At 41.3% G+C, this 26,190-nt stretch overlaps 1 protein-coding gene and 1 non-coding gene across 3 annotated transcripts in view; both read left to right on the plus strand.

Annotated features, from left to right (window-relative positions):
• The first annotated feature begins 1,344 nt into the window (after nt 1-1,344).
• The window catches only part of STRN (striatin), a 110,810-nt gene continuing 85,964 nt past the window's right edge, over nt 1,345-26,190 (plus strand). For both annotated transcript variants that reach the window (XM_066378514.1, XM_066378515.1), the window contains exon 1: nt 1,345-1,708. In XM_066378514.1, the coding sequence (XP_066234611.1) occupies nt 1,481-1,708 (228 nt within the window). In that variant the 5' untranslated portion in view covers nt 1,345-1,480. The remainder of the gene's footprint in view (nt 1,709-26,190) is intronic.
• LOC136401598 (small nucleolar RNA SNORA1) lies at nt 9,184-9,318 on the plus strand. The gene has a single exon (XR_010750621.1). It is a non-coding gene; the product is annotated as a small nucleolar RNA SNORA1 (small nucleolar RNA).

Raw genomic sequence — 26,190 nt, forward strand, 5'->3', positions numbered from 1 at the left:
CCTGTCCTTTTCACAAGTTGCCATGGGAAGGGAGGGGGGAGAGGGCCCCGACAGGATGTCCTTCCTTGACATGTCACTCAGCAACCTGTATCTTTACATTTTTCCATGGCCATCAAATCTGTTAACTCAGCAGTCCATCCCACAAAACAAAAGAATTGCAAATAACTTGTTATGAATACAAAGTGCTTAATTTCATTTTAATTTATTACACATATTTTTAAGTGTGTTCCTTTCATTATCATTGTAGTCTGAAATTATAGTGACAATTTCAGGGACTTTGGAGAAGGATGACATTTACAGAGCAACAGTTGAAAGGACTTTGGTGTTTCTTTGATAGGCTCCCAGTGTTGGCGGTTTGCAGGTGACCCTGGAGAAACTGGGAACTGGACAAGTGAATGAAAAGGGAGAAGTGCCTGGAGACCTAAGACACTTCCAGGGAGCAGAAAGGGACTTTGTTCTTTCAGGGAGTGTAGCTTCAAGGCACTGTGAGACTGATTATATACTTGCCAACTTCCCTTTGATGACAGGAAGTGTCACTTATCTTTATATCCCCAGCGACAGATAGAACCAACAATCGAATATTTGTTGAAGTGAGTAAAAACTGCGCAGGAATAAGGCTGGGGAAAGGAGACCGAAATAACATATAGCCTTGGGAAACTGAAACTGTAAAAAGATTTACTGCAAGATTAACTACAAAGGGAAAGCGACTTCGGCGGATCAATCTTTCAGATGAGGTGTCAACAAACCAGAACGGGAGAGAGAGGTGATCCGAGTTTCTTATAAGAGAAAGCTGATCTGGCAACAGGTTTGAACTCCCGAGTGAAACAGGGAGGAGCGACAGCGATGCGCAGATTGCAGAACGGAGTGTCTAGGCTCGGAGAGACCCTGAAGTCAGAGCCGAAGGGAGGGAGCCCTCTCCCGGACTCGGGCAGTCCCGGAGCCGGGCCAGCTGGGCTCGCTCTTAGCTTGTTTCTTCACAGACCTACCAGGAAGCCCCATAAGATGTGCAGCCCGAGCTGTTGTTTGGGCCTGATAACTTCCGCGTGTGTGGGTGTGGGTGTGCAACAGGGAACCCCGCCCGTGAACTTCCGCGTGCGAGGGACCCCGAGCGCAGCCCCGCCGCGCCCCGCCCCTTCCCTGAGGAAACCCGCGCTCCCCGCGTGTCGCCCCCACCGCCACGGGAGGGGGCGGGGCCGCGGGCGCGCTGCAGCCCCTCGCAACCCCACCGGCCGCCTCTGCCGCGCTCGCCGTCGCCACGCCCCGCGACTACATTTCCCAGCAAGCCTCGGGCCGCCCGCGCGCCGCAGTTGACCCATTTCCCGGCCCGTCCCGGGCTCCACCGGCCCCCGCGCCCAGGCGGCTGCTCCCTGCTGACTGGGGTGTGGGCGGGGAGCGGCGGAGGGAGGAGGAGGCGCTGCTGGCCGCCGCCGTTGCCTCCGCTGCTGGGCGCTGGGCAGTTTCCCGGGTTTCTGCGGCCGCCATGGACGAGCAGGCGGGTCCCGGCGTCTTCTTCAGCAATAACCACCCAGGCGCTGGCGGTGCCAAGGGTCTCGGGCCTCTGGCGGAGGCGGCCGGCGACGGGGCGACTGCGGCGGGGGCGGCCCGAGCCCAGTACAGCCTCCCGGGGATCCTGCACTTCCTGCAGCACGAGTGGGCCCGCTTCGAGGTGGAGAGAGCCCAGTGGGAGGTGGAGCGGGCGGAGCTGCAGGTAAAGACCCTCCCGGCCTGGCTCTCTTCATCCCGCCTCTTCGCTCCCTTTCGCCCCGCCTCGGACCCTCCCCCTCCCCCCTCGGCCATCGCCGGTCCCCTCCTCTTTGCTCCCACCCATCCCACCCAGAACTGTCTCCTTCCCTCGTTCACCTCTGCCTTTGGCTGACCCCACTTCCTTGACCCGGGGTTCCCATTCCCGCCCCGATGCGTTGTTTATCCTCCTTGCTCCTTCTCGTTTGCTCCTTCCTTCTCTTAACTCTGTCTCTTTACCACTGTCTTGCCATCCCACATTTTAGGTCTTCTCTTTCATTATGCTAATTGTGGTTAACAGTAGTTTTGAAAGACGTCAAGCACCTCGGCCATCCTCTGTCCCAGGTCTAGAGACGTCCCCGCGGTACATACTGGCAGCTGGCTCCTCTGAGAGCAAGGTGATCAAAGAAGACCACAGAAGTTGTGTCTGCGAGGCCCTGACATTAGGCGAGATGTTCATGTTGGGGGGAAGCGTTACCAGGAATATCAGCTCTTTTTCTACCTGTAAAGGTTTCTTCTTCCCTGTCCGTCATCCCCTCCCGCGTTTCTTTTAGGTATTTCAGATTCATGGGATTTTAAATGAAGGACCTAGATGATCACAGTCAGATGATAGTTCAGAGATGGTTTCCTGTTTTCAGAGTCTAAAACTTCCCGAGGATTAATTTTATGTTCAGTGTTTTGTGAGACTGACTTTTAAAGTTGGTTACATTTCCTGCATAATCCGCAAGGTAAAATATATCCAGGGAGGAGCTCTTGTGGGTTCTTAGAAGAATGAAAGTGAGGCTGATACTTTACAGGCCACTCCGAATTGCTAAGTAGGTTTCAGTGGCTGATCTTAAAACTTCCAAGCCATACACCAATTCACAAGGAATTGAAAGAACTGTGAGTGGCAATGCCTTTCAGCTTTACTGCCTTATCCTGTATGCTTATGAAATTTGAGTGCAGTTTTGGTTGGTGGAACACTTGAAGTTAAAATGCTACCCAGAGTGTCACTTTTTTTGGTAATATGTATTTTTTCTGGCACTTAAAAAAAAGGGAAAGAAAAGGAGAAGTCTTTTCAATAGAATCTGTGCTGGGACAGGCTGCTCTGGTGTAGGGCAGGTGCCAGTGGAAAGAGCAAGTATATAGTAAGGACTGCTTTGCTACTAGCTCTGTGACCTTGAGGAAATTCTTGAACCTCTCTGAACTTCAATTTCATCATTTAATTATTCAGCACATTTATTGAGTGCCACCTGTGTCCCTGGGATTAACAAAATGGACAGTGCCTCTGTCCTCAATGAGTTTATGTTTTGGTCCAGTGGCAATTAGCAAGTGCAACTGTATAATATAGTGACCCATAGTGGCAACTGCTATGAGAAGAAGAAATCAGGGTACAGGAATAGAATATGATAGGGGCAGCTATTTTAGGTGGGATGCTCAGGGAAGGCCTTTGGGAGAAGTTGAATGAAGTGAGGGAGATGACCCATGATTTCTAAGATGCCTTCTGATTCTTTGTTTATATAATATTTTTGGTGGCTTTTGCATTCATACTGTTATGTTGCTTTAAGTATCTGGTCTTTTGATATTTGTAATTTTCCTCATAATGAATCTGATGATGTCTGTATAGTAAGCAGCAAACTTAAATGCTTTATTCAAGTTTATAGGTACTTCACCTTTATTAGCAATGAGTTTCATAAATAGAGTTCCTTCAAGGAAGTGTTAGAGGCCAGCTTTAACTTTAATGTTGTACAGTTGTGGAGAATGATTTTGATATGTGACCTTGTAAATTTTAATTTCTTCTTTAGAGAATGTAGGATAAATCACACTAATTTGGTCAAAAACAGATAAGAATACAACTCTTATTTTTCTACCTGTGAAAGATTTGGGAATTTCCAGCCCATTTCACACTCTATGCCTTACCCTACCCCATTGTGTTTAAAATTTTTAATTTACCCATAACTGTAGCCACTCTTCAATTTTATGTGCACACACACATACACACCTACCTCTTCCTGGGTTATTTATGGCAAATATTAAATTTAACGTAAGTTTCCCATTAGTGCTCATTATATTAAGGACACTATATTGACAGTTGGACTTTGGATGATGGGAATGCAGCATAATCAAATATCAAAATAACCTAGAGATGTTTTCTCTGAACATATTTACCCTGATTTATCAATGTCACCCCATTAAAATTAATTTAAAAAAAAAGGACACTATATTTTTACAGTAAATTTTGTTTGTACTCAAATTAAATTAAGCATCCACAGAGAAACTTAAAAATATGTCATATTTTTCAAACAGAGCAAGTATGTATTTTGGGGGGAGAGAGTTTGCAGGAACTGTGGTCTTTGATGCCTCTTATTAGCATTATTAAAAATATTTTTTAAATTCATTTCTTTACATCAACATCATTAAATTTAAACATTCTTTTTAATTTTTTTTGGCATTGGAATTTTCCTAGAATAACAATAGGAAGAATGAATGATGGCCTGACCAGACGGTGGTGCAGTGGATAAAGCGTCAGACTGGGATACGAAGGACCCAGGTTCGAGACCCCGAGGTCGCCAGCTTGAGTGCGGGCTCATCTGGTTTGAGCAAAAGCTCACCAGCTTGGACCTAAGGTCGCTGGCTCGAGCAAGGGGTTACTCGGTCTGCTGAAGGCCCGTGGTCAAAGCACATATGAGAAAGCAATCAATGAACAACTAAGGTGTCACAACGAAAAACTGATGATTGATGCTTCTCATCTCTCTCCATTCCTGTCTGTCTGTCCCTGTGTGTCCCTCTCTCTGACTCTGAATGATGATGAAATTTGGATTACCTGGTATCCTTTTAATTTTTTAATCTCTTCTCAAGTCATTAACACTAAAGTCAACAAAAATATCTTTAGGATTAAGTCTTAAGTCATCCCTTCAGGAGCTTGTCAGTCCTGCTCATTCAAATTGTCAAGGTAGAATTGTGAAAGGCAATGCATGCTTTCATCTAAGTGGCCTGCCTTCACTACTTCCTCCCTCCTTTGGATCTCAAGACTAAGGAATTGGTCACATTGTACCAAAAACTTACTTGTCATTTTGTCCCCCCTTTCCCATTTTACTTCATGTATGACTCTCTTTTTTACTGTTGGTAATCCCCCTTACCACCACCATACAGATGAGAGTAGATAATTCAAGAGAAAAGAATGGTCAAAGTTGCTACTGAGCTTTATGTTTGTGAAGGGAATTGGAAATGGGATACATAACATTTGAAAAAATTTTATGTATGAGACATACTGGTGAGGATTACCTCAAAGAAACATCCAGTCTAGTCAGAGTGATAGGACAAACAAAATGCAGAGGAATCAAGTGTTTATCATTTTGGGGGTTTAAATTTTTTTAGACTAGCACAGAAGAGTTTAGCAGTGAGTAGGGAGAATAGCAGGAAGAACTTTATGAAGTAATGAGAACCTAAGGCTCAGTATTTGTAAATTACTGACTTAGGGCAAAGTAAGTATGTAAATAAAAAATAAAAGTTATTGCCCTAGCTTTTGATGTGTATGTGTGTATGCATGTGCACTAGGCAAGGTTGTGCTGTTTACCTGGAAATGCTAGAACTGTGGAAAAGGTGTTATAGTTAGGGCATGTAGTGTGGAGGCTGGTACTCAAGTGTTTATGAATCTGGGTTTTGGCATTAGTGATTCATATTTTCATTCAATAAATATTTTTCAAGTGCCTGCTTCATGCCAGATCCTGTTGTAGGCATTGGAAAAGCAGCAATGATGAAAACATCCTACCTTCATGAAGCATAAATTGTGACAGTAATAAATAAATGCATTCTTGAAATGTTAGATGGTACTAAGTGCTGTGATAAAGTGGGCCAAGTGGGATATGGAGTGCTTGAGAGGGTGGAGTGGGGAAGAAAGGCTTTACCAATAAGGTGTCATTTGAACAAAGACCTGGAAAGGTGAAATCTAAGGAAACACTGTTCTAGGCAGAGGGACTGGTAGGGGAAGGCACGCGCTTGGCATGTTTGAGGAATAGTGGGGCGAGTGTGGCTGGAGTAGAGGAGGAGAATAGAAGAGATGATGTCAGAGGTGCTGAGTTCTGCCCATGGTAACGACTTTACTGACCAAATGGGCAACTATTGAAATGTTTTGAGCAAAAGAATGACACCATCTTTAAATGCAACCCTTTGCAAGGATGCATAATAGATTTGGAGGGAAGATGAGGGTAGACGATTAGAATCTAGTTAGGAAACTCTGAATAATCCAGGCCAGAGATGAACTACAAGGGCAGTAATGAGATATGAGATTATATATTTTAGTACATATTCAAAATATAATGGATTCTGAAGTTTTGAAGGTAGAATCAGAAAGATGTGCTGGAGGATAGGATGTGAGATTTGAGAAAAGGGACATTCAAGTATGATTAAAAATTATTTTGACTGAGTGTTTTTGTGAGACTTGAGTGATTTACTGAGCATTTAAATGGACAAAGTAGAGACACCTAAAATAACAGTTCTTTTAAATATCATAACTTATTTACAATTGCAGTGAAGGCAACATGGCATGGAACTGGATTTAAATCTTTGCAGTAAGGCTTACTATTTTATTTTATGCCAAAAATAAATGTTTGCCCAAATTCTGACCTCTCAGAACCTTAGTTTCCTTATGTGTAAAGTGTGCCATAAACTACCTTGTGAGAATTAAATGAGATATTTTAAGTACCCAGCAGAGACCTGGTACATGACACAAAGTAAGTACTTAATAAAGAAATGTACCAAGTGCATGATGTTAAATATATATGTATCTTCTTGTTCCCGCAGAAAAATAAAATCTTCAGTCATGAAGCTTTCCCAAGGCTAGAGCACGTAGGTGCCATCCTGGAACCAAGCAGTCTAATGTTCTGGGTCTGATGGTGGCACTAAGGAACATTTAATAGGAGTCAGCCTCGAAGTATTGATAATCCACTTCAAATGTACTTTCTTTACTTAATAACCCATGATATGTCTGTTATCTTGAAAAAAATTTTTTTTATAGAGACAGAGAGAGTCAGAGAGAGGGATAGACAGGGATGGACAGACAGACAGGAATGGAGAGGTGAGAAGCATCAGTCATTAGTTTTTCGTTGCGAGTTGCGACACCTTAGTTGTTCATTGATTGCTTTCTCATGTGTGCCTTGACCACGGGCCTTTAGCAGACCGATTAACCCCTTGCTTGAGCCAGCGACGTTGGGTCCAAGCTGGTGAGCTTTTGCTCAAACCAGATGAGCCCGCGCTCAAGCTGGCGACCTCGGGGCCTTGAACCTGGGTCCTTCCGCATCCCAGTCCGACGCTCTATCCACTGTGCTACCGCCTGGTCAGGCTATTATCTTGAAATTTATATAAACATTTCTGAATGGGTTTATCTTAACCATGTATGACTTCTTGGGCAACAAATTGTATACATTTACTAGCTACTCTATAAAACTAAATTTTGGTTTTATTTGGACCCTTAAACTTGAAGCAGGTAAACCCCATTGTGGTGTGGTATAATTTAGTAAATAGGCTTTTTTTTAGAGAGAGCTAGAAAGAGAAAGAGAGAGATGAGAAGCATCACCTCGTGTTGTGACACTTTAGTTGTTCATTGATTGTTTTCATATGTGCCATGAGGGGGGCTGGAGCTCGAGCCTACAACCTTGGGCTTCAAGCCAGGGTCCATGGGGTCATGTCTACAATCCCACGCTCAAACCAGCAACCGTGTACTTAAGCTAGATGAGCCCACACTCAAGTTGGCAACGTCGGAGTTTTGAACCTGAGACCTCAGTGTCCCTGGTTGTTACTCTATCCACCTTACTACCACCATCAGGCAAAACAGGTTCCTTTTTTATTATAGTCATTCTTGATACTTTTATTATCTTTAATTTTATTTTGGAAAGATTATAGAGACTCTTTTAAAACATATCCTAATATTTATTACTTTAGTGTTTCTCAATTTTAGCTTCAATATTAGAATAATCTGTGTAACTTTTAAAAATATTAATTCCCTGAGCTCTGGCCCTGACCAATTAAATCCAAATTGTAGGAATTAGGGCCTCTGGCATTAGTCTATTTTGAACAACCTGGTAGTCCTAATATGTACTAAACATTTTTCTGGATATTTTTTGTCTTCTAGTCCAATTATTTTCTCTTCAGCTGAGTCTCATCTTTTACTTATTTATTTGTTTGTTTGTTTATTTATTTATTTATCGACAGAGATAGAGAGTCAGAGAGGGATAGCTAGGGACAGACAGACAGGAAGGGAGAGAGATGAGAAGCATCGATTCTTCGTTGCAGCACCTGAGTTGTTCAGTGATTGCTTTCTCATATGTTCCTTGACCAAGGGGCTACAGCAGAGCAAGTGACCCCTTGCTCAAGCCAGCGACTTTGGGATTTAAGCCAGTGACCTTTGAGCTTGAGCCAGCGACCATGGGGTCATGTCTATGATCCCACGCTCAAGCCAGCAACCCCGCGCTCAAGCTGGTGAGCCCGTGCTCAAGCTGGTGACCTCAGGGTTTCGAAACTGGGTTCCCTGTATCCCAGTCCGATGCTCTATCCACTGTGCCACTGCAGTGGCACAGTGGATAGAGGTCAGGCAGTTGAATCTAATCTTTTAAAGCTATTCCGTGAGTTTCTAATGTTAGCTATTGTTGAAGTTTAGTTTGGTTACTTTTAAAATCTACAATTTTTCTTTGTAATAGTTTCCTGTTCCCTGCAGATATTTTTAGTATTTTTTTAAGCCTAGTAAGTATAGTTATTTTATAGTTCGTGTCTCTGTTCTTTCTATATGTGAAGTCTTGGAGGTCCCTTTCTGTGGTTTGTTGTTTAGTGCTGATTCTTTCTTTGATGACTTAGCTTTTTGTATGCATTGTTATCATTGTGTCCTGGTCACTGTTCTTGAAAAAGTGTAAGACTAATCTGAGGTTTCAAATAAAGATAGCTTCTTCAGATAATTTTTGCATTTGCTTTTGATAGATTTCTGGAGGCATTATCTGGACTGAACCACTTAAAGCAAATTCATTGCTTTAAGTTTTGGACCACCAGGGTGATGCATATTTTGGTTGTGAATACATTTGAGGGCCAATATATGTCTACTTCACCTTTGCTTTGAGGGTATAAGCCTTTTAGGGCTTTATCAAAATGTAGTGAATGTCTCCTATTAGACTTTCTATTCCATATGGTCCTGGTCTTTGATTTTTCCTTTTTGGGTACTGCAAGGCTCTCCAAACTAAAGTTTAAAATTGTTCTGATTGGCCAGCACTGAAAAGGCAAAAGTGGCTTTTGTTTCCTTACCTCTCTGGGTTCCCAATTTCTCTTCAGTTTTGGCCAAATAATTCCTTACTGTTTTATCAGTTTTGCTTTCTAAGATGATTGTAAAACTATTTTATCCAGAAATTTTGTTTTCATTAGGGGAGTTATTTCTAGGTACCATTACTAGAAACGGACTTCTCTTTTAAAAACTGGTATATAAGCCTCATTCTAGATGAAAAATGGGCACCATTCTTAGTCCATTGTGTCCAGACATTAATGTGGCTACAGTGAGACAGGTTATGCTTCCACCACAGTAATGTTATTGCAGTGGTGACAATAAGACCTGTAACATTTTGGAAAAAACAAAACAAAACTGGCATATAAGAATGGCCCCAGTATTACTGGGAAGAAATATCACTGATAGCAGTTCTTTATCAAGAGATGCACCTATTTAACTCTAAATTACATATACTGTCTGAGTCTACTTTTCTTTGAATTCCAGTGGTAGAGAGAGACCTATAACTTTTCTCCAAAATCTTGGTAATTTAAGCAGAATTTAAAACAAGAAAACCCCTTTACTAATCAGTCTTTCAAAGTCCAAATAACCAAACTGGTTTTCGTTTTCCAGCCTATTGTCTCCTCATTGGGAGGTACACTTTTTGATTTATGAATGTTATTAGTGGTATTCAGGTTTCAATTCTGGGCCATTAAAAATAAAATTGCTCTTGGGATCTTTGGAGTTTTTTTGCTTTGCTGGCCGTTTGGCTAAAACAATCTATTGACTGTTACAATTTGGCCGTGAAAGGTGTTGGTCATAGAGTCATACAGCTTTATCACTTTTGATTTATAATATTTCTAGGCTTTATTTTTATTTGTAAACTGTAGATGACAATACACCCACCAAATAGAGTAGCTCTAAGATTTTAAAAAAATAAAATATGCAGCCTGACCAGGTGGTGGCGCAGTGGATAGAGTGTCGGACAGGGATGCAGAGGACCCAGGTTTGAGATCCCAAGGTCGCCAGCTTGAGTGTGGGCTCATCTGGTTTGAGCAAAAGCTCACCAGCTTGGACCCAAGGTTGCTAGCTTGAGCAAGGGGTTACTTGGTCTGCTGAAGGCCTGTGGTCAAGGCACAAATAAGAAAGCAATCAATGAACAACTAAGGTGTCGCAACGCACAACAAAAAACTAATGATGGATGCTTCTCATCTCTCCGTTCCTATCTGTCTGTCCCTGTCTGTTCTTCTCTCTGACTCTCTCTCAGTCTCTGTTAAAAAAAAAAAAAAAAAATTACTCTCTAGAAGCTTTAAAAAAAAAAAGATAAAATATGCAAAGTCTGTCTGACCTGTGGTGGCACAGTGGATAAAGCGTCAACCTGGAACACTGAGGTTGCCTGTTCGAAACCCTGGGCTTGCCTGATCAAGGTACATAGGGGAATGGATGCTTCCTGCTCCTCCCTCCCTTCTCTCTCTTTCTCTCTCTCTCTTTCTCCCCCTCTCTCTAAAAATGAATAAAGAAAAGAAAAGAAGTAGTACATCATATAAAAAATAAATAAAAAGCTTTTTAAAAAAAAATGCAAAGTCTGGGCCCTGGCCGGTTGGCTCAGTGGTAGAGCGTCGGCCTGGCGTGCGGAGGTCCCGGGTTCGATTCCCGGCCAGGGCACACAGGAGAAGCGTCCATCTGCTTCTACACCCCTCCCCCGCTCCTTCCTCTCTGTCTCTCTCTTCCCCTCCCTCAGCCAAGGCTCATTGGTGCAAAAGATGGCCCGGGCGCTGGGGATGGCTCTGTGGCCTCTGCCTCAGGCGCTAGAGTGGCTCTGATCACAACATGGCGATGCCCAGGATGGGCAGAGCATCGCCCCATGGTGGGCGTGCCGGGTGGATCCCGGTGTCGGGCACATGCGAGAGTCTGACTGTCTCTCTCTGTTTCCAGCTTCAGAAAAATGCAAAAAAAAAAAAGTAAAGTCTGTTACCTATAATAGGTGTCCAATAAGTGGTTTACTCTTGTTGGTTGAAATTTCTATGGACAGAATGTATTTTGATTGTATTATTTAAATCAAATTTTAGAAGACAAGAACTAGTTATATTGATCCATTTTGTGTAGTAGCTACTTACATTTTTTTTGCTTTGTTAGTAGTGGTTTAAGAACAATAAACTGACTGTATTGGGACTGGGGGCAGGCCAGAGACGGCAGTAGTAGGTGGTAATAGTTTGTCAGCACTGAAGACTACAATAGTAATAGGTGGAGATTGGGAGTTTGGGAGAGAATCCTCAGTCAAGAGAGAAGTTGGGGAAAGGGTAGAAGAAAAATAGAGACAGGGCAGCAGAGAGGTGGGGGAAGCAGAGACAGACAGGAGGGAGAAACTGCACTGCACACATTAACATGCTCTTAGTTTCTAAAGGATGTATTATCTGTAGTCTTCATTTTAGTACTTGTAATTGTAGAATTCTAGGCTTTCTACTCTACTTTCATTTTCTATCCCCTTCATTAAACACAATATTTTACCTCTTGAGGGACCTTAGAATTTAAGTAGTCTTATCCCTGGTTTTATTAGTTTGGGCCAGAGAGAGAAATTGCTTTGTCTTAGGTCACTCTGAGTTGCTGTTGATTTAGTTTAGAACCCGGGTGTCCAGTACCCAGTCCAGGGCACTGTTCACCATACTACATTATCTCCTTTAATGGGTCCTGTGAAACTGCTTCTGATCTGAAGTAGCCAAGTGAATTATAATATTTAGCTGATTAAGTATGCTTTGAATAGCTGTCATCTATTGTAGTAAATTCTTAACCACTTTTTTCAAATTTTTCTTCAAGAAGAATAATTTAGTAGAATAATTTTCTTCAAGTAGAGTAATTCTTTAAGGGGCTCAGAAAAACCTCTAAGAATTTGCATTCCTTGAAATTGTTTAACAATGTATTACTGTATTTTAATAATATTATTTATTTTGGGGTAAGGAATACTGAAATAAAATGTCTATATATATATATATTTTTTTTTTTTAACAGAGACAGAGAGTGAGTCAGAGATAGGGATAGACAGGGACAGACAGACAGGAATGAAGAGAGATGACAAGCATCAATCATTAGTTTTTCATTGCGCGTTGCAACACCTTAGTTGTTCATTGATTGCTTTCTCATATGTGCCTTGACCGCGGGCCTTCAGCAGATTGAGTAACCCCTTGCTTGAGCCAGTGACCTTGGGTTCAAGCTGGTGGGCTTTTGCTCAAACCAGATGAGCCCACGCTCAAGATGGCGACCTCGGGGTCTCGGACCTGGGTCCTCCGCATCCCAGTCCGATGCTCTATCCACTACGCCACCGCCTGGTCAGGCTATATATTTTTAAAATCTGCAAAATTGGATCTTTTTCAGCTTGTCTGAGAGTAGCTTACTTAAATTCTGTCTGTGTATTTTAAATATAGTGTGTGTTTATTGATCATGTATCAGTCTGTTTAGTACTTTGGTTACTAGGTTATTCATAGCCCATTTATTATACATATGCTATATTTGAACAGAATAGAATACTAACAATGTCTTTGCTTTTATTCAGTAAGGTATTTGAGGAAATTAAATCATTTTGGGGGTGCAGACTAAATGCTGTTTAATCTTAATTGTTAAAGTACCTTATCTGAACAAGATATGGAATATTAGAATATACTGATATGTAAGAAGAAAAGTTATAGATTTGGCTAGAAGCAGTATGGCACAAAGAAAAGTGAGTATTTTTGTTTTGTGGATATGACGGAGGGAAACTAAGGGGAAAGAAGCCCTGGAATTGAGGTGAGCTTTGGAAAATATTGAGTAAGGTTGGGTGGAATAGGTATTTTGGGTGTGGCGAATAGATTCTTGGCATAATTGCGCTGTAGAGATCCAAGGAAAGGGCCAGGGGGAGTGTTTCATTACTCTATGCACAGGTTCCATTAGCACTCATTTACATGTGACAGAAATTGGATCCAATACTAGCATATCTAGTTAGGTGAAATAAACACCATGTCAAATTCCACAAGGCTGACACCAATTTCACCTGGTGGAAAATTACAGACAGGTCTGGGACTTGTTCTCAATTTTTTTTGTTTATACTTCCTAAAGTAGTGAGCAAAGGATCCTAAATTATAGGTACAACTAAAACTTGCTCCTGAGGAATGTGGATTCATGTAAAGCTAAGTGGAGGGAATAAGGAGGAGCCCATGGATCTGGGTCAGCACACTTATTGAACTTGAAAAGGTAGAGTCAGTCGGGGAGGATGATACCATGTGGTCCCAGTAACTGAACTCAGGACTTTATCTGTTCCCTCTCTTTCTGTTTTTACCCTCCCAAAATAATAATAGTTTCACTTATTGGAAATTTACCATGTGCCAAGAACAGTGCTAAGCACTTTATATGTGCATAATCTGTTTTGATCTTTGTACAGTTATATGTGGTAGGTATTAACCATCATTCCCTAATTTATAGATAAATTAAATGATTTGCCATAGACAAATTTGAGTGATAGGCCTGGGCATGGTAAGTGGAAGGAAATAATTTGACATTTTTGTTGTTATCTCATGCTCTGAGTCAGTGTACAGTTGGGATGTTTTCTTCTCTTGTTGTCTGGTAAACTTAATCATCATCTAGAGATTCAGTTTACTTTTTTGGGGAGAACTCTGACTTCCAGACACAATGAAACTTCATGTTTGTGTGTGTGTGTGTGTGTGTGTGTGTGTGTGTGTATGTGTGTATGTGTATGTGTATATATATATTGAATATATAGAAACTTTGTTATTCAGCACCACCCAGACCTTGGTAGGGCAGTATATTAAAAAAGGTTGTTAAGATGATATTTCAAGTTAAAATATATATAAATGTATAATCATTTGCCAGTTTGGCACAAGTCCACTGACCCTTCCCCCCCCCCCCTTTTTTTAAGAATGCTGATTAGAACCCTGACCGGTTGTCTCAGTGGTAGAGCATCAGCCTGTTGTATGAATGTCCTGGGTTCGATTCCCGGTCAGGGCACACAGAAGTTACCATTTCTTTCTCCACTCCTCCCCCTGCCCCCCACCCATGGCTCTGTTGGAGCAAATTGGCCCCGGGCGCTGAGGTTGTCTCCATGCCCTGACCTCAGGCACTAAAGTAGCTCAGTTGACTGAAGCAATGGCCCCAGATGGGCAGAGCATCTGCCGGGTAGTGGGCTTGCCGGGTGAATCACGGTTGAGGCGCTGCGGGTCTGGCTCTCTGTCTCCTCACTTCTCACTTAAAAAAATGCTGATAGGAGTTCTGTGTTGACGTTCTTGAATTAACTACAGTTGTACTGCATTGGTAATACATACAGTAATACATAATACAACTGTTTATGATTTCTGGTTTTGGTTTTCCTTTAGTAAAGCCCATTGAGCACTGAATTCTAGATTTTTATGATTTTTCTTCCAGTCTTTTACAGTTGTTTCACCCATGTCTAATTTGACAGTGATATTTTTAGTAGATCTCTTTATTATCTTGTCTTTCTGAAGTATTCAGCCTAGTGTTTCTTTATACCCATGTTTTGTTGGTTTATATAATATTTAATTGAATTGTCTAATCAGTAACAAATGCAATGACAAACAGGTTTGGGAAGAAACCAGTTGACTTTTGGTGAGTTTGTACAACTCTACTGTGGGAACTGAAGTGTATGAATGAACTATAAAGAATAGCGTACTCTAGGTGTGAATATTTAATATCCTGGGTTTTGGGCATTATTTTACAAGGGGACTAGAAAATACTGGTCAATCCATAGTTTGTTAAGAGAAGATAAGTGTGAGAACTTCCATTGTATATCAATTATACTACCTATTTCATACTTTGTATGTTTGTTTCTTCACTAGACTGTGAGTCACTTAAGGGTGTTTTTATTTCCCTAAAGTCTAGCAGAGTGACTAGCACATAGTAACTGCTTAATAAATGGCTCTTGAATGAGTCATATACTATTAGGTTATGTTGTTACTGAATACGTATTAAATATATGTCTTTGTATGTCATGTCCTGTCTCCCCGCTAAATTGTGTCCTTAAGGGCAGATCTTATGTCCCAGAGATATTTGATATTCACAGTATTTGTCATGATTATAGTAAATGTCCAATATATGTTGCTATGTAGCAGAAATTTTCAGCTGGTGCCTCAGGATTTTTTAAACATGCAACACCTGACTTTAGTCATAGGCACTTACCTCTTTCCCTTAGACTGTCAAAAAAATGACAATAGCCGCCAACACAACAATAGCTATCCAGTGTGAATGAATCAAAATTATAACTATTTTTTGTCATATCAGCAAAAATTATGTTTATGGTGTGCTGCAGAATTTTAGTAATTAGTTTTATGTGTATGTTGAGATGAAAATGTTTAAAAATATTGCTGTATGGAGAACAGCCTATCTATCCTTCTTGCTGCTAGTTAGTTCTGCCTCAAGACATACCCTGGAAAGAGCCTTTTAGAGCAAGTGGTATCTGCGTTCTGTTGTGTAAATTGCCTGGGTCCTGCCAAGTCATTCTCACAGAGCTCATTTCAGGGATGCCACTGGCTTCATAATTGCAGCTTGATGTTAGTTGCAGCAAATGGTGCTTGGGTTTTGGTAGCTGTGAGTGTAGGTTTGTTGTTGTCTTCTCCCTTTGTTTGTTAAATACAGACTGCCAGAAAATGTCTTTGGCATCATGTTCTTTATAATCGGCAGTTTCACGTAACATATTTTTTCTTTTCTGAAGCCATACCTTCAAATTTTATGTACATTTCTTATTCCTTCTAAATAGAAAGTGAGTGTTTTTCTAGGAAGATAAGTCCTTTTTTTTTTTTTTTTTTTTTTGTATTTTTTTGTAGTGAGAAGCAGGGAGGCAGAGAGACCAACTCCCACATGCACCCAATTGGGATCCACTGGGCATACCCACCAGGGGGCGATGCTCTGCCCATCTGGGGTGTTCCTCCAATTGCAACTGGAGCCATTCAAGCGCCTGATGAGGTGGAGGCCATGGAGCCATCCTCAGCACTGGGCCAACTTTGCTCCAGTGGAGCGTTGGCTGCTGGAGGGGAAGAGAGAGACAGAGAAAGGAGAGGGGGAGGGGTGGAGAAGCAGATGGGCACTTCTCCTGTGTGCCCTGACCGTGATTTGAAACCGGGACTTCCACACCCCAGACTGACGCTCTACTGCTGAGCCAACCAGCCAGGGCCCAATATTATTTTTTTAAATGTTATTTCTAGTACCTGTCACATTATGTACTAATAATAATGATGTTAAAATCGAGTTCAGATTTGCAAGAAGGAGCCCTTGGACAAATAATGCCAGAAAAAAAAAGACCCTATGATAGAGAAGAGGATGGTTATTCTGTAGGGTAAGGATATCTTTTAGAAGTTGGCTGTTTTCTTGGATTCAATAATAAATTTTTAAAAATTACCCGAAGTAACACTGCTTTGGAAGATGTTAATTCAACTGTATACCATTAGTCTCCTGTGAAAAGGATGCAAATAGAATGCAAACACATAGAAATCTTAGGGAAAAAGAAACTCATTGTCTTGGGATCAGTACTTATTCAGGTGTTTTCCATGTATCATCTGTAGTTCCATGTAAATCACAGAATGTAAACCATTTCATTGATAGTTCAGGGAACTGGAGTTCAGAAAGTTAAGTCCCTTTAATAAGATCACACGGATTAGTGAGAGAACCAGAAATAAGAATTTCCCAACTCCCAAATCAAAGGACATTGAATTTTTATACAATACAGTTCAATAATTGATGTATAGAGTTATGGTCCTGAGTTATCAAGAAAAATTATGTTTACTGGCTTTTTAAAGAATGAAAGTAGGAATTTATTGATCTTTAAGACTCAATATAAATCAAGGCTAAATGATTTAATTTACCTCGAGTATTTTTTGTATGTGCCTAGTAAGTCCTATTTTTCTTATGTTCTATATGTTTTCAGACTGTTTGAATAAAAATTATTACTTTGACATCTTGACCTACTATTTTATTAGAAATGAATGTGTTACGATAGTTGAAAGTCAGGTAGTTATTAATGAAAGGTTATTTTAAGAAAATTGACTTCCCTAGTTAAGAAATCTATTGATTAAAAATATTTTTATAAGTTTGTTATAATGTGAATAAGAGAAGAGATTTAGAACTAAATCACTGACTAGAAATCACCAATTTTTTAACAAAAAAACTCAGGTTTAATCCTTATTTACAATTTGGAGTTCAGTTTAGACTTTGCTTTTAGAAACTCTCTAAATTTTACATTTAACGGTATGAAAGAAAACCAGAGCCAGACAGTGGCTGAAATGGTTAAAGCAAATTTTAATCAGGAATTATGACCTCAGTATATAACTGAGTTCAATTCTGAATACAACAAGGAAAAGTGGGAATTTATAGCCTAGGAGGAGGGTGGGGTCTGGTGAGTGGAAGTTACTTGACAGAATTCCTGCTGAAGTCTGACCAGGGGGGTCAGACATCTACTGGGAGATGGTGGATGATGTGGAATTTGATCAAGATTGAGGGTGATCCGATTTTGAAGGATTCTTGCTAAACTGATTTAGTAAGATTTTTGCTAAAATTGGGCAAAGATGAACCTGGAATTTCAAAGATCTTGTCTTGTTTAGCAGAGGACTCAGAGGAGGATAATAGTCAACATATAGCAAAATAGTCCATATTAATAATTATCATCAAAATATATACATTACAGCAGTGAGGTACCCTTTTTTATCTATGCATTTTTATTTTTTTATTTTTTATTGTTTTGTGCCCCTCTCCTCCCCCCACCCTGTAACCCCAACACTGTTGTCCATGTCTCTGAGTCTCATCTTTATGTCCCACCTATGTATGGAATCATATAGTTCTTAGTTTTTTCTGATTTACTTCTTTCACTCAGTATAATGTTATCAAGGCCCATCCATGTTGTTGTAAAAGATCCTATGTCATCATTTCTTATGGCTGAGTAGTATTCCATAGTATATATATATATACCAAAGCTTTTTAATCCACTCGTCCTCTGATGGACACTTGGGCTGTTTCCAAATCTTTGCTATTGTGAACAATGCTGCCATAAACATGGGGGTGCATTTCTTCTTTTCATACAGTGCTATGGTGTTCTTGGGGTATATTCCTAACAGTGGTATAGCTTATCTATGCATTTTTAAAAACAATAATAATAACATCCAATGGAAGGGGTGATGTGTTAAATTTTACTCTCATGCATTGTTGGTGGTATTGGTAATTAACATAAGGAAACAGTGTTATACTTTGATCTATGTGTTATAAGATCCTGCTTATAGTCTATTCCAGAGAGATGAACAAAAATTGTCTTAAAAGCCTATATTCATTAAGAACACCATTACAGTTTATTTTGTAATAGTGAAAAATTATAATCTAAATGTCACTCTGGTGAAATGAGGAATACCACTTAAAATGTTTTTGGCTGCAATTAAACTCCGTTAATAGTGAGTTAACACATAAAGATCATTTTCTCACAGTTCTATTAGGTCTTTTTCTCTGACATAAGCTGGTGTAGTTGCTTAGTGATAACATAAAAAATCTACATTTTTTCTATTCTCTACCATCTTTTGCCTCCAATGTACTGACTTATTGTCTTCCTTTTTAATATATTATGGTTAAAAGATTACTAGACAGTAGTTCCACTTTATGGAGGTTATGTCCCTCCCATCTCTGGTAGATGCCTGAAACTGTGGGTAGTACTGAACCTCAGTATAACCCTATACATACATCTGTATTTTACAGTCTCTCTCTCTCTTTCTCTCTCTCTTTGGCGTGTTTGAATTGCCAGCATCACTACTCTGCGCATTAGAGCTATTACGTAAATTAAGGGTTATATTTTACTGCGATGCCCCACAATTGATTTGATAACTAAGTTGGCTGCTAAGTGGCTAGCATTCAGGAGCTTATATAGTGTGGACTGTCTCAGGTGGGACAATGAGATTTCTTCATGCCACTGAGAGTGGTGTGCAATTTAAAACAACAATTGTTTATTTCTGGAATTTTTTATTTAATATTTTTGGTGGCCACAGTTGACTGTGAGAGAAACTACTGCTGAAACCATGGAAAAGGGGAAACTACTGTATTTAAGACCTCAGAGAAAGCAGAGAAAGGGTTTTGTTTGTTTGTTTGATTGATTCTGGAGTGAGTCTTCTTTATCAGTGAGTGATAAACTTTCCCAGAAGTACCTTTTCCCCAGCCCCAGCAGACATCCATATATATTTCACTGGTTACATAGCTAGGGCTAGACGCAACAGAGTTTAAGACAGTTAAGCATTTGCTTTCCAGATTCTATAGTGGGAAAGGTACAAGGTAGAAGGGAGTTGGAAATGTGTATTTTGAATAGCCAGTACACAAGATCTGGTTATATAAGTTATGGTAAATGTACTTGAAGATCTATAATAAACCCAATGAAAATGTTGGTTATAAAAACAGTAATAACACAGAAACTGTATAACTAAAAGTAAGCTATAAAATTCTCTACTGTAATTCTATCTGTATAGAGAAATGGATTGAGGGAAATGAGAAGGAAATAAAGGATAAAAATAGAAGCAAAGGTAGAGTGTTCCTGAATACCTTTGCACATTCCTTTTTTTTTGGTTGATGTTGAGGAAGGGGCTGGTGTTCTCATACCAAGTCATAGGGTATGGGTGTAGACTTGTCAGCCCCTTATTGGAAAAAAATTGCATTGCCACCACCACACAAAGATATATCTCTAATTCATCTGTCTGTGAACGTTAGTTTTTATTTTTATCTTCTTAATTTAACTGGCAGACGTACATGATGCATAAAAGCTGCTTTTCTTAAACTTTCAAAAAATTCTAATTTACAGTAAAGTTTTAAGAAGAAAATAAAAAAATTCACCCAACTTTAATTTTTATATTTGTAATTGCGATAATTTATATTTTTTATTGCTAGTTAGGCTCTGTAGTTTCCATGTAATGATTTTTCATCTATATATATAGACTCATGACTGTCTGCCAGTCTCAATTTGGTTATTATGTTGATTAATACTGACCTTTTTTAAAAGGTATGCTTTTATTAGTTGTATCTCCTGTTTATACTTTCTGTTTTATTTTTTTTGAAGCATGCCTTATGGTTTATTATGTATAATGTCTTGTGTTTAAATACTTTTACTACAGGTATTTTAATTGACTATAGTTATTTCTTCAGAAGTCAGAAAGGCTTATGCTATTTTTATAAGAATGTAAAAAGAGCCGGTTGGCTCAGTGGTAGAGCGTCGGCCTGGTGTGCAAGGGGACCCGGGTTCGATTCCCGGCCAGGGCACACAGGAGAAGCGCCCATCTGCTTCTCCACCCCTCCCTCTCTCCTTCCTCTCTGTCTCTCTCTTCCCCTCCCACAGTGAGGCTCCATTGGAGCAAAGATGGCCCGGGCGCTGGGGATGGCTCCTTGGCCTCTGCCCCAGGCACTAGAGTGGCTCTGGTCGCAACAGAGCGACGCCCCGGAGGGGCAGAGCATCGCCCCCTGGTGGGCGTGCCGGGTGAATCCCGGTCGGGCGCATGCGGGAGTCTGTCTGACTGTCTCTCCCTGTTTCCAGCTTTGGAAAAATACAAAAAAAAAAAAAGAATGTAAAAGGAAAAGCACTTTTGAAAAAAAACACAAGTATTTTATGTAGATTATAAACTCTGCAAAAATGGACTATGTCTCTGTTGGGGCTATCCTCCAGTACTGAGCACAGTTTTGTTACATGGTCAGCACTCAATAACGGAACATGTGGGTTTTATTGCAGTGTATTGGTTAGCATATGAATAACTTCAAGTTATTTCTTTTCATAATGATTCTTTTTTGGTCCTAACAAGTATTAAATCATGCTCTTTTTTTAGTATTGTATTACTTCTGGATTAACATATTTTTATTTTTTAGAATAGTTTGTCACGTTTTGAAATCTCTGTTCTGTTCACTTTTGTGATTTTTGCACCAGAGACTATGTTAGGCACTAGAGATCCAATGATAGTTAAGACACGTGTATTTTCAAGAAGTTCATGGTCTACTACACACTTCATGTGGAATCCTTTAGTACCAAGCTGTATGGATAGTTGTTAAATTATCAAATATATTTTAATTTTAATTTTTGTCAAAGTCATACATGCACAGAATTAAAGGAAAATAATACTAAAGGGCTTATGATACAAGAGAGTTGTTCCCTGATGTGCCATTCCCTATCTCCAAATATAACTCCTCAGAATCAACCATTTTTCAAAACTCTTAATTGCCCTGTTATTTATTCATATTTCAAAACAGTATTATACTACTTTTCTTTGTTAATTTTAAATAATAGCTACTAACTTTGTGGTAGATGAGGATTTAGTTATTATATTATCCCCTTTTACTTCTTGGCTCCACTTCCTATCCCTCAGTTATATCAAAATACTTAAAATTATATAAATATACACAAGTAATAGCCACTACGAGCCAGCCAGATAGTGTGCTGTGATTGTTTTTTTTTTTTTTTTTCTTATGCAACTTTTGGTTTTCCTGGAGTTAATGATTACCTCATTTTTCTCATGGTTTAATTTTCTTTGAACATTGCCCCCCCCACCCCCCCCCACCCCCGCAGAGTTCAGTAGCCTTTAAATGCGAATTTATATGTGGTCAAAATTACCAAATAATTTTCAAGCCCCTTACCCCCTTTTTAAAACTATTGATTTTATTCCTATAGTTTCATGTCTTGTTCTGATATGGCCTACTTACTATATAGGCCTTTTAATCTAAAACAGGTTGTCAACCTTTTTATACCTACCGCCCAGTTTTGTATCTCTGTTAGTAGTAAAATTTTCTAACCGTCCACCGGTTCCACAGTAATGGTGATTTATAAAGTAGGGAAGTAACTTTACTTTATAAAAATTTATAAAGCAGAGTTACAGCAAGTTAAAGCATATAATAATTACTTACCAAGTACTTTATGTTAGATTTTCACTAAGTTTGGCAGAATAAATCTTTATAAAACAACTTAGTATAGTTAAATCTATCTTTTTATTTATACTCTGGTTGCTCTGCTACCACCCACCATGAAAGCTGGAACGCCCACTAGTGGGCAGTAGGGAACAGGGTGACTTCCACTGATCTAAGCATTTTTTGCTCTTTCCTTCGTTACAATTCTTGTTTTCTGAATCTTGTATCTTCTTTTTAGTTTCACCTTTTAATGGTATTGTCTCTTTAGCAAGAATGTATGAGAAGGAAGAAATATATGGGAGTGTATCTTTTGGAAATTTATGTTCTGAAAATGATTGAATAAATAAGTAAAAATTAAGGTTGAAAGGAATATTAGGTAAGTAAAAAAATGACAAAAACTTTACGAGGATCTTTCAGAAAGTCACTAGTTTGTTAAAGATAAAACTAGGCATAGAGTTTTAATACCAGAATAAAATATAGTTTTAGAGTTGAACATCAGTTTTATACTGTACTCCAGTTAAGTAGGCATCCCGTATTTTATTTGTATACTTATTGCTTTTGCCTATAATTGTGTTTCTGGTTCTAGTTGTGCACAACATGTGTTACCAATCGATACTTTTATTCAGTATATACTTTTCGTTCACTGAACTGTGAGCTCTGTTTTATTTGTTTTGTCTTTAGCCCTAATGTCCCTAGATTTGTGTGTGTGTGTGTGTGTGTGTGTGTGTGTGTGTGTGTGTGTGGTGTAGTAGGAGAGGCTGTGCTAATTATCTGGAAATGCTGGAACTGTGGAAAAGGTGTTATGGTTAGGGCATATAGTGTGGAGGCTGGTGCTAGAGTGTTTATGAATCTGGGTTTTGGCATCAGTGATTCATATTTTCATTCAGCCAATTCTCCCTTCCTTCCTTCCTTCCTTCCCTTCCTTCCCTTCCTTCCTTTCGTTCCCTTCCTTCCCTTCCTTCCCTTTCTTTCTTTCTTTTTTTGACAGTCAGAGAGAGGGACAGATAGGGACAGACAGGAAGGGACAGAGATGAGAAGCATCAGTTCTTTGTTGCAGCTCCTTAGTTGTTCAGTGATTGCTTTCTCATATGTGCCTTGATTGGGGGGCTACAGCAGAGTAAGTGACCCCTTGCTCAAACCAGTGACCTTGGGCTCAAGCCAGCCATCTTGGGCTTCAAGCCAGCGACTTCTTGCTCAAGCTGGTGACCTTGGTTTTTTTTTTTTTTTTTTTTTTTTTGTATTTTTCTGAAGCTGGAAACGGGGAGAGACAGTCAGACAGACTCCCGCATGCGCCCGACCGGGATCCACCCGGCACGCCCACCAGGGAGTGACGCTCTGCCCACCAGGGGGCGATGCTCTGCCCCTCCGGGGCGTCGCTCTGCTGCGACCAGAGCCACTCCAGCGCGTGGGGCAGAGGCCAAGGGGCCATCCCCAGCGCCCGGGCCATCCTTGCTCCAGTGGAGCCTCGCTGCGGGAGGGGAAGAGAGAGACAGAGAGGAAGAAGAGGGGGAGGGGTGAAGAAGCAGATGGGCGCTTCCCCTGTGTGCCCTGGTCGGGAATCGAACCCGGGACCCCTGCACGCCAGGCCGACGCTCTACCACAGAGCCAACCGGCCAGGGCCATGACCTTGGGGTTTTGAACTTGGGTCCTCCGAGTCCCTGTTTGACACTCTTATCCACTGTGCCACCACCTGGTCAGGCTCAGCGGATATTTTTCAAGTGCCTGCTTCATGCCAGGTCCTGTTCTAGGCACTGGAAAAGCAGCAATGATGAAAACATCCTACCTTCATGAAGCATAAATTGTGACAGTAATAAATAAATGCATTCTTGAAATGTTAGATGGTACTAAGTGCTGTGAAAAAGTGGGCCAAGTGGGATATGGAGTGCTTGAGAGGGTGGAGTGGGGAAGAAAGGCTTTACCAATAAGGTGTCATTTGAACAAAGACCTGATAAGGTGAAATCTGAGTAAACATGTTAGGCTACTAGTTGGCTTTGTCTGGCATCCAGTTAATTGCCTCTGGCTAGCTCTTTCTCCTAAAGACAGTGTCACCACTTGGTGATATCAATTTTTTTTTTTTTTTTTTTGGTATTTTTCTGAAGCTGGAAACGGGGAGAGACAGTCAGACAGACTCCCGCATGCGCCCCACCGGGATCCACCCGGCATGCCCACTAGGGGGCGATGCTCTGCCCACCAGGGGGCGATGCTCTGCCCCTCTGGGGCGTCGCTCTGCCGCGACCAGAGCCACTCTAGCACCTGGGGCAGAGGCCAAGGAGCCATCCCCAGCGCCCGGGCCATCTTTGCTCCAATGGAGCCTTGGCTGCGGGAGGGGAAGAGAGAGACAGAGAGGAAGGAGGGGGCGCGGGGGTGGAGAAGCAAATGGGCGCTTCTCCTATGTGCCCTGGCCGGGAATCGAACCCAGGTCCCCCGCACACCAGGCCGACGCTCTACCGCTGAGCCAACCGGCCAGGGCATGGTGATATCAAATTTAAACATCAGAATCACCTAGAGCAGTGGTCCCCAGCCCCTGGGCCGTGGACTGGTACTGGTCCGTGGGCCATTTGGTACTGGTCCACAGAGAAAGAATAAATAACTTACATTATTTCCGTTTTATTTATATTTAAGTCTGAACAAAGTTTTATTTTTAGAAAATGACCAGATTCCCTCTGTTACATCCATCTAAGACTCACTCTTGACGCTTGTCTCGGTCACGTGATACATTTATCCGTCCCACCCTAAAGGCCGGTCCGTGAAAATATTTTCTGAAATATTTTCCGGTCCGTGGCCCAAAAAAGATTGTGGACCTCTAACCTAGAGGACTTGTTAAAACACAGCTTTCATCTTGCAGCCCCACCTTCAGTTTCTGATTCAACAGAGGTGGTGGTGCTGAGAATTTGCATTTTTAGCAAGTCTACCCAGGTGCTGCTGGTGCTGCTAGTCTGGGACAGCAGTTGGAGAACCACTGACTTCACCATCTGTGGCATATTAGTTATCTGGAAAAAAAGCAAATAAGCTGATAAAGAGCAAGGGGCAGAGCTATTCCAGAACCGCAGCTCTTTACTCCACAGAGGTATGAAATAGGCCCTCCAGCTGACAAACTAGTTCACACTGGCTTTTTTGATTCTCTCCCAAATTCTTTGTTTATTATGTATTTTTACTGATAAGAAAATAAAATCATTTTCACTCAGTTCAATAACATGTTTGGGGGATGCCTACTACCTTCCACAGTCCAAATTGCTGTAAGGAAGACTATAAGACAAGTGAAACCAAATTTCTTCTCACGGTGCACTTCCAATCTAGTTAAGGTATAAGTACCAGAACACATACATTTATATACAAAAAGCTAAGATAAGACCTTGGGGTCTTCTAATAAATGAGCCTTTGTTTTGTAATACTCAGATATTCACATTTATTCACTTAACAGTATTAACTGACTACAAGTTTGATTGGTATTTATTTCTCTTGCATGTGGATTTGAACTTTTTTTTTTTTTTCATTTTTTTGAAGCTGGAAACAGGGAGAGACAGTCAGACAGACTCCCGCATGCGCCCGACCAGGATCCACCCGGCACGCCCACCATGGGGCGACGCTCTGCCCACCAGGGGGCGATGCTCTGCCCATCCTGGGCGTCGCCATGTTGCTACCAGAGCCACTCTAGCGCCTGAGGCAGAGGCCACAGAGCCATCCCCAGCGCCCGGGCCATCTTTGCTCCAATGGAGCCTTGGCTGCAGGAGGGGAAGAGAGAGACAGAGAGGAAAGCGCGGCGGAGGGGTAGAGAAGCAAATGGGCGCTTCTCCTGTGTGCCCTGGCCGGGAATCGAACCCAGGTCCTCCGCACGCTAGGCCGACGCTCTACCAATGAGCCAACCGGCCAGGGCCGGATTTGAACATTTTTAATATGTTTGAGCCTTTTGTATTTCCTTTTTATCAACATGTCCTTAGTATGTTTTTCTATTGAGTTCCTGATCTTTTTCATATTGATTTGTAGGTGCTCTTTTTTTGTTTGTTTGTTTTTTCTGAAGCTGGAAACGGGGAGAGACAGTCAGACAGACTCCCGCATGTGCCTGACTGGGATCCACCCGCACGCCCACCAGGGGGGGCAACGCTCTGCCCACCAGGGGGCGATGCTCTGCCCCTCCGGGGCGTTGCTCTGTTGCGACCAGAGCCACTCCAGCGCCTGAGGCAGAGGCCACAGAGCCATCCCCAGCGCCCGGGCCATCTCCACTCCAATGGAGCCTCGGCTGCGGGAGGGGAAGAGAGAGAGAGGAAGGAGAGGGGGAGGGGTGGAGAAGCAGATGGGCGCTTCTCCTGTGTGCCCTGGCCGGGAATCGAACCCGGGAC

This window comes from Saccopteryx leptura, chromosome 3, assembly GCF_036850995.1.
Source record: "Saccopteryx leptura isolate mSacLep1 chromosome 3, mSacLep1_pri_phased_curated, whole genome shotgun sequence".
NCBI classification, from domain to species: Eukaryota; Metazoa; Chordata; class Mammalia; order Chiroptera; family Emballonuridae; genus Saccopteryx; species Saccopteryx leptura.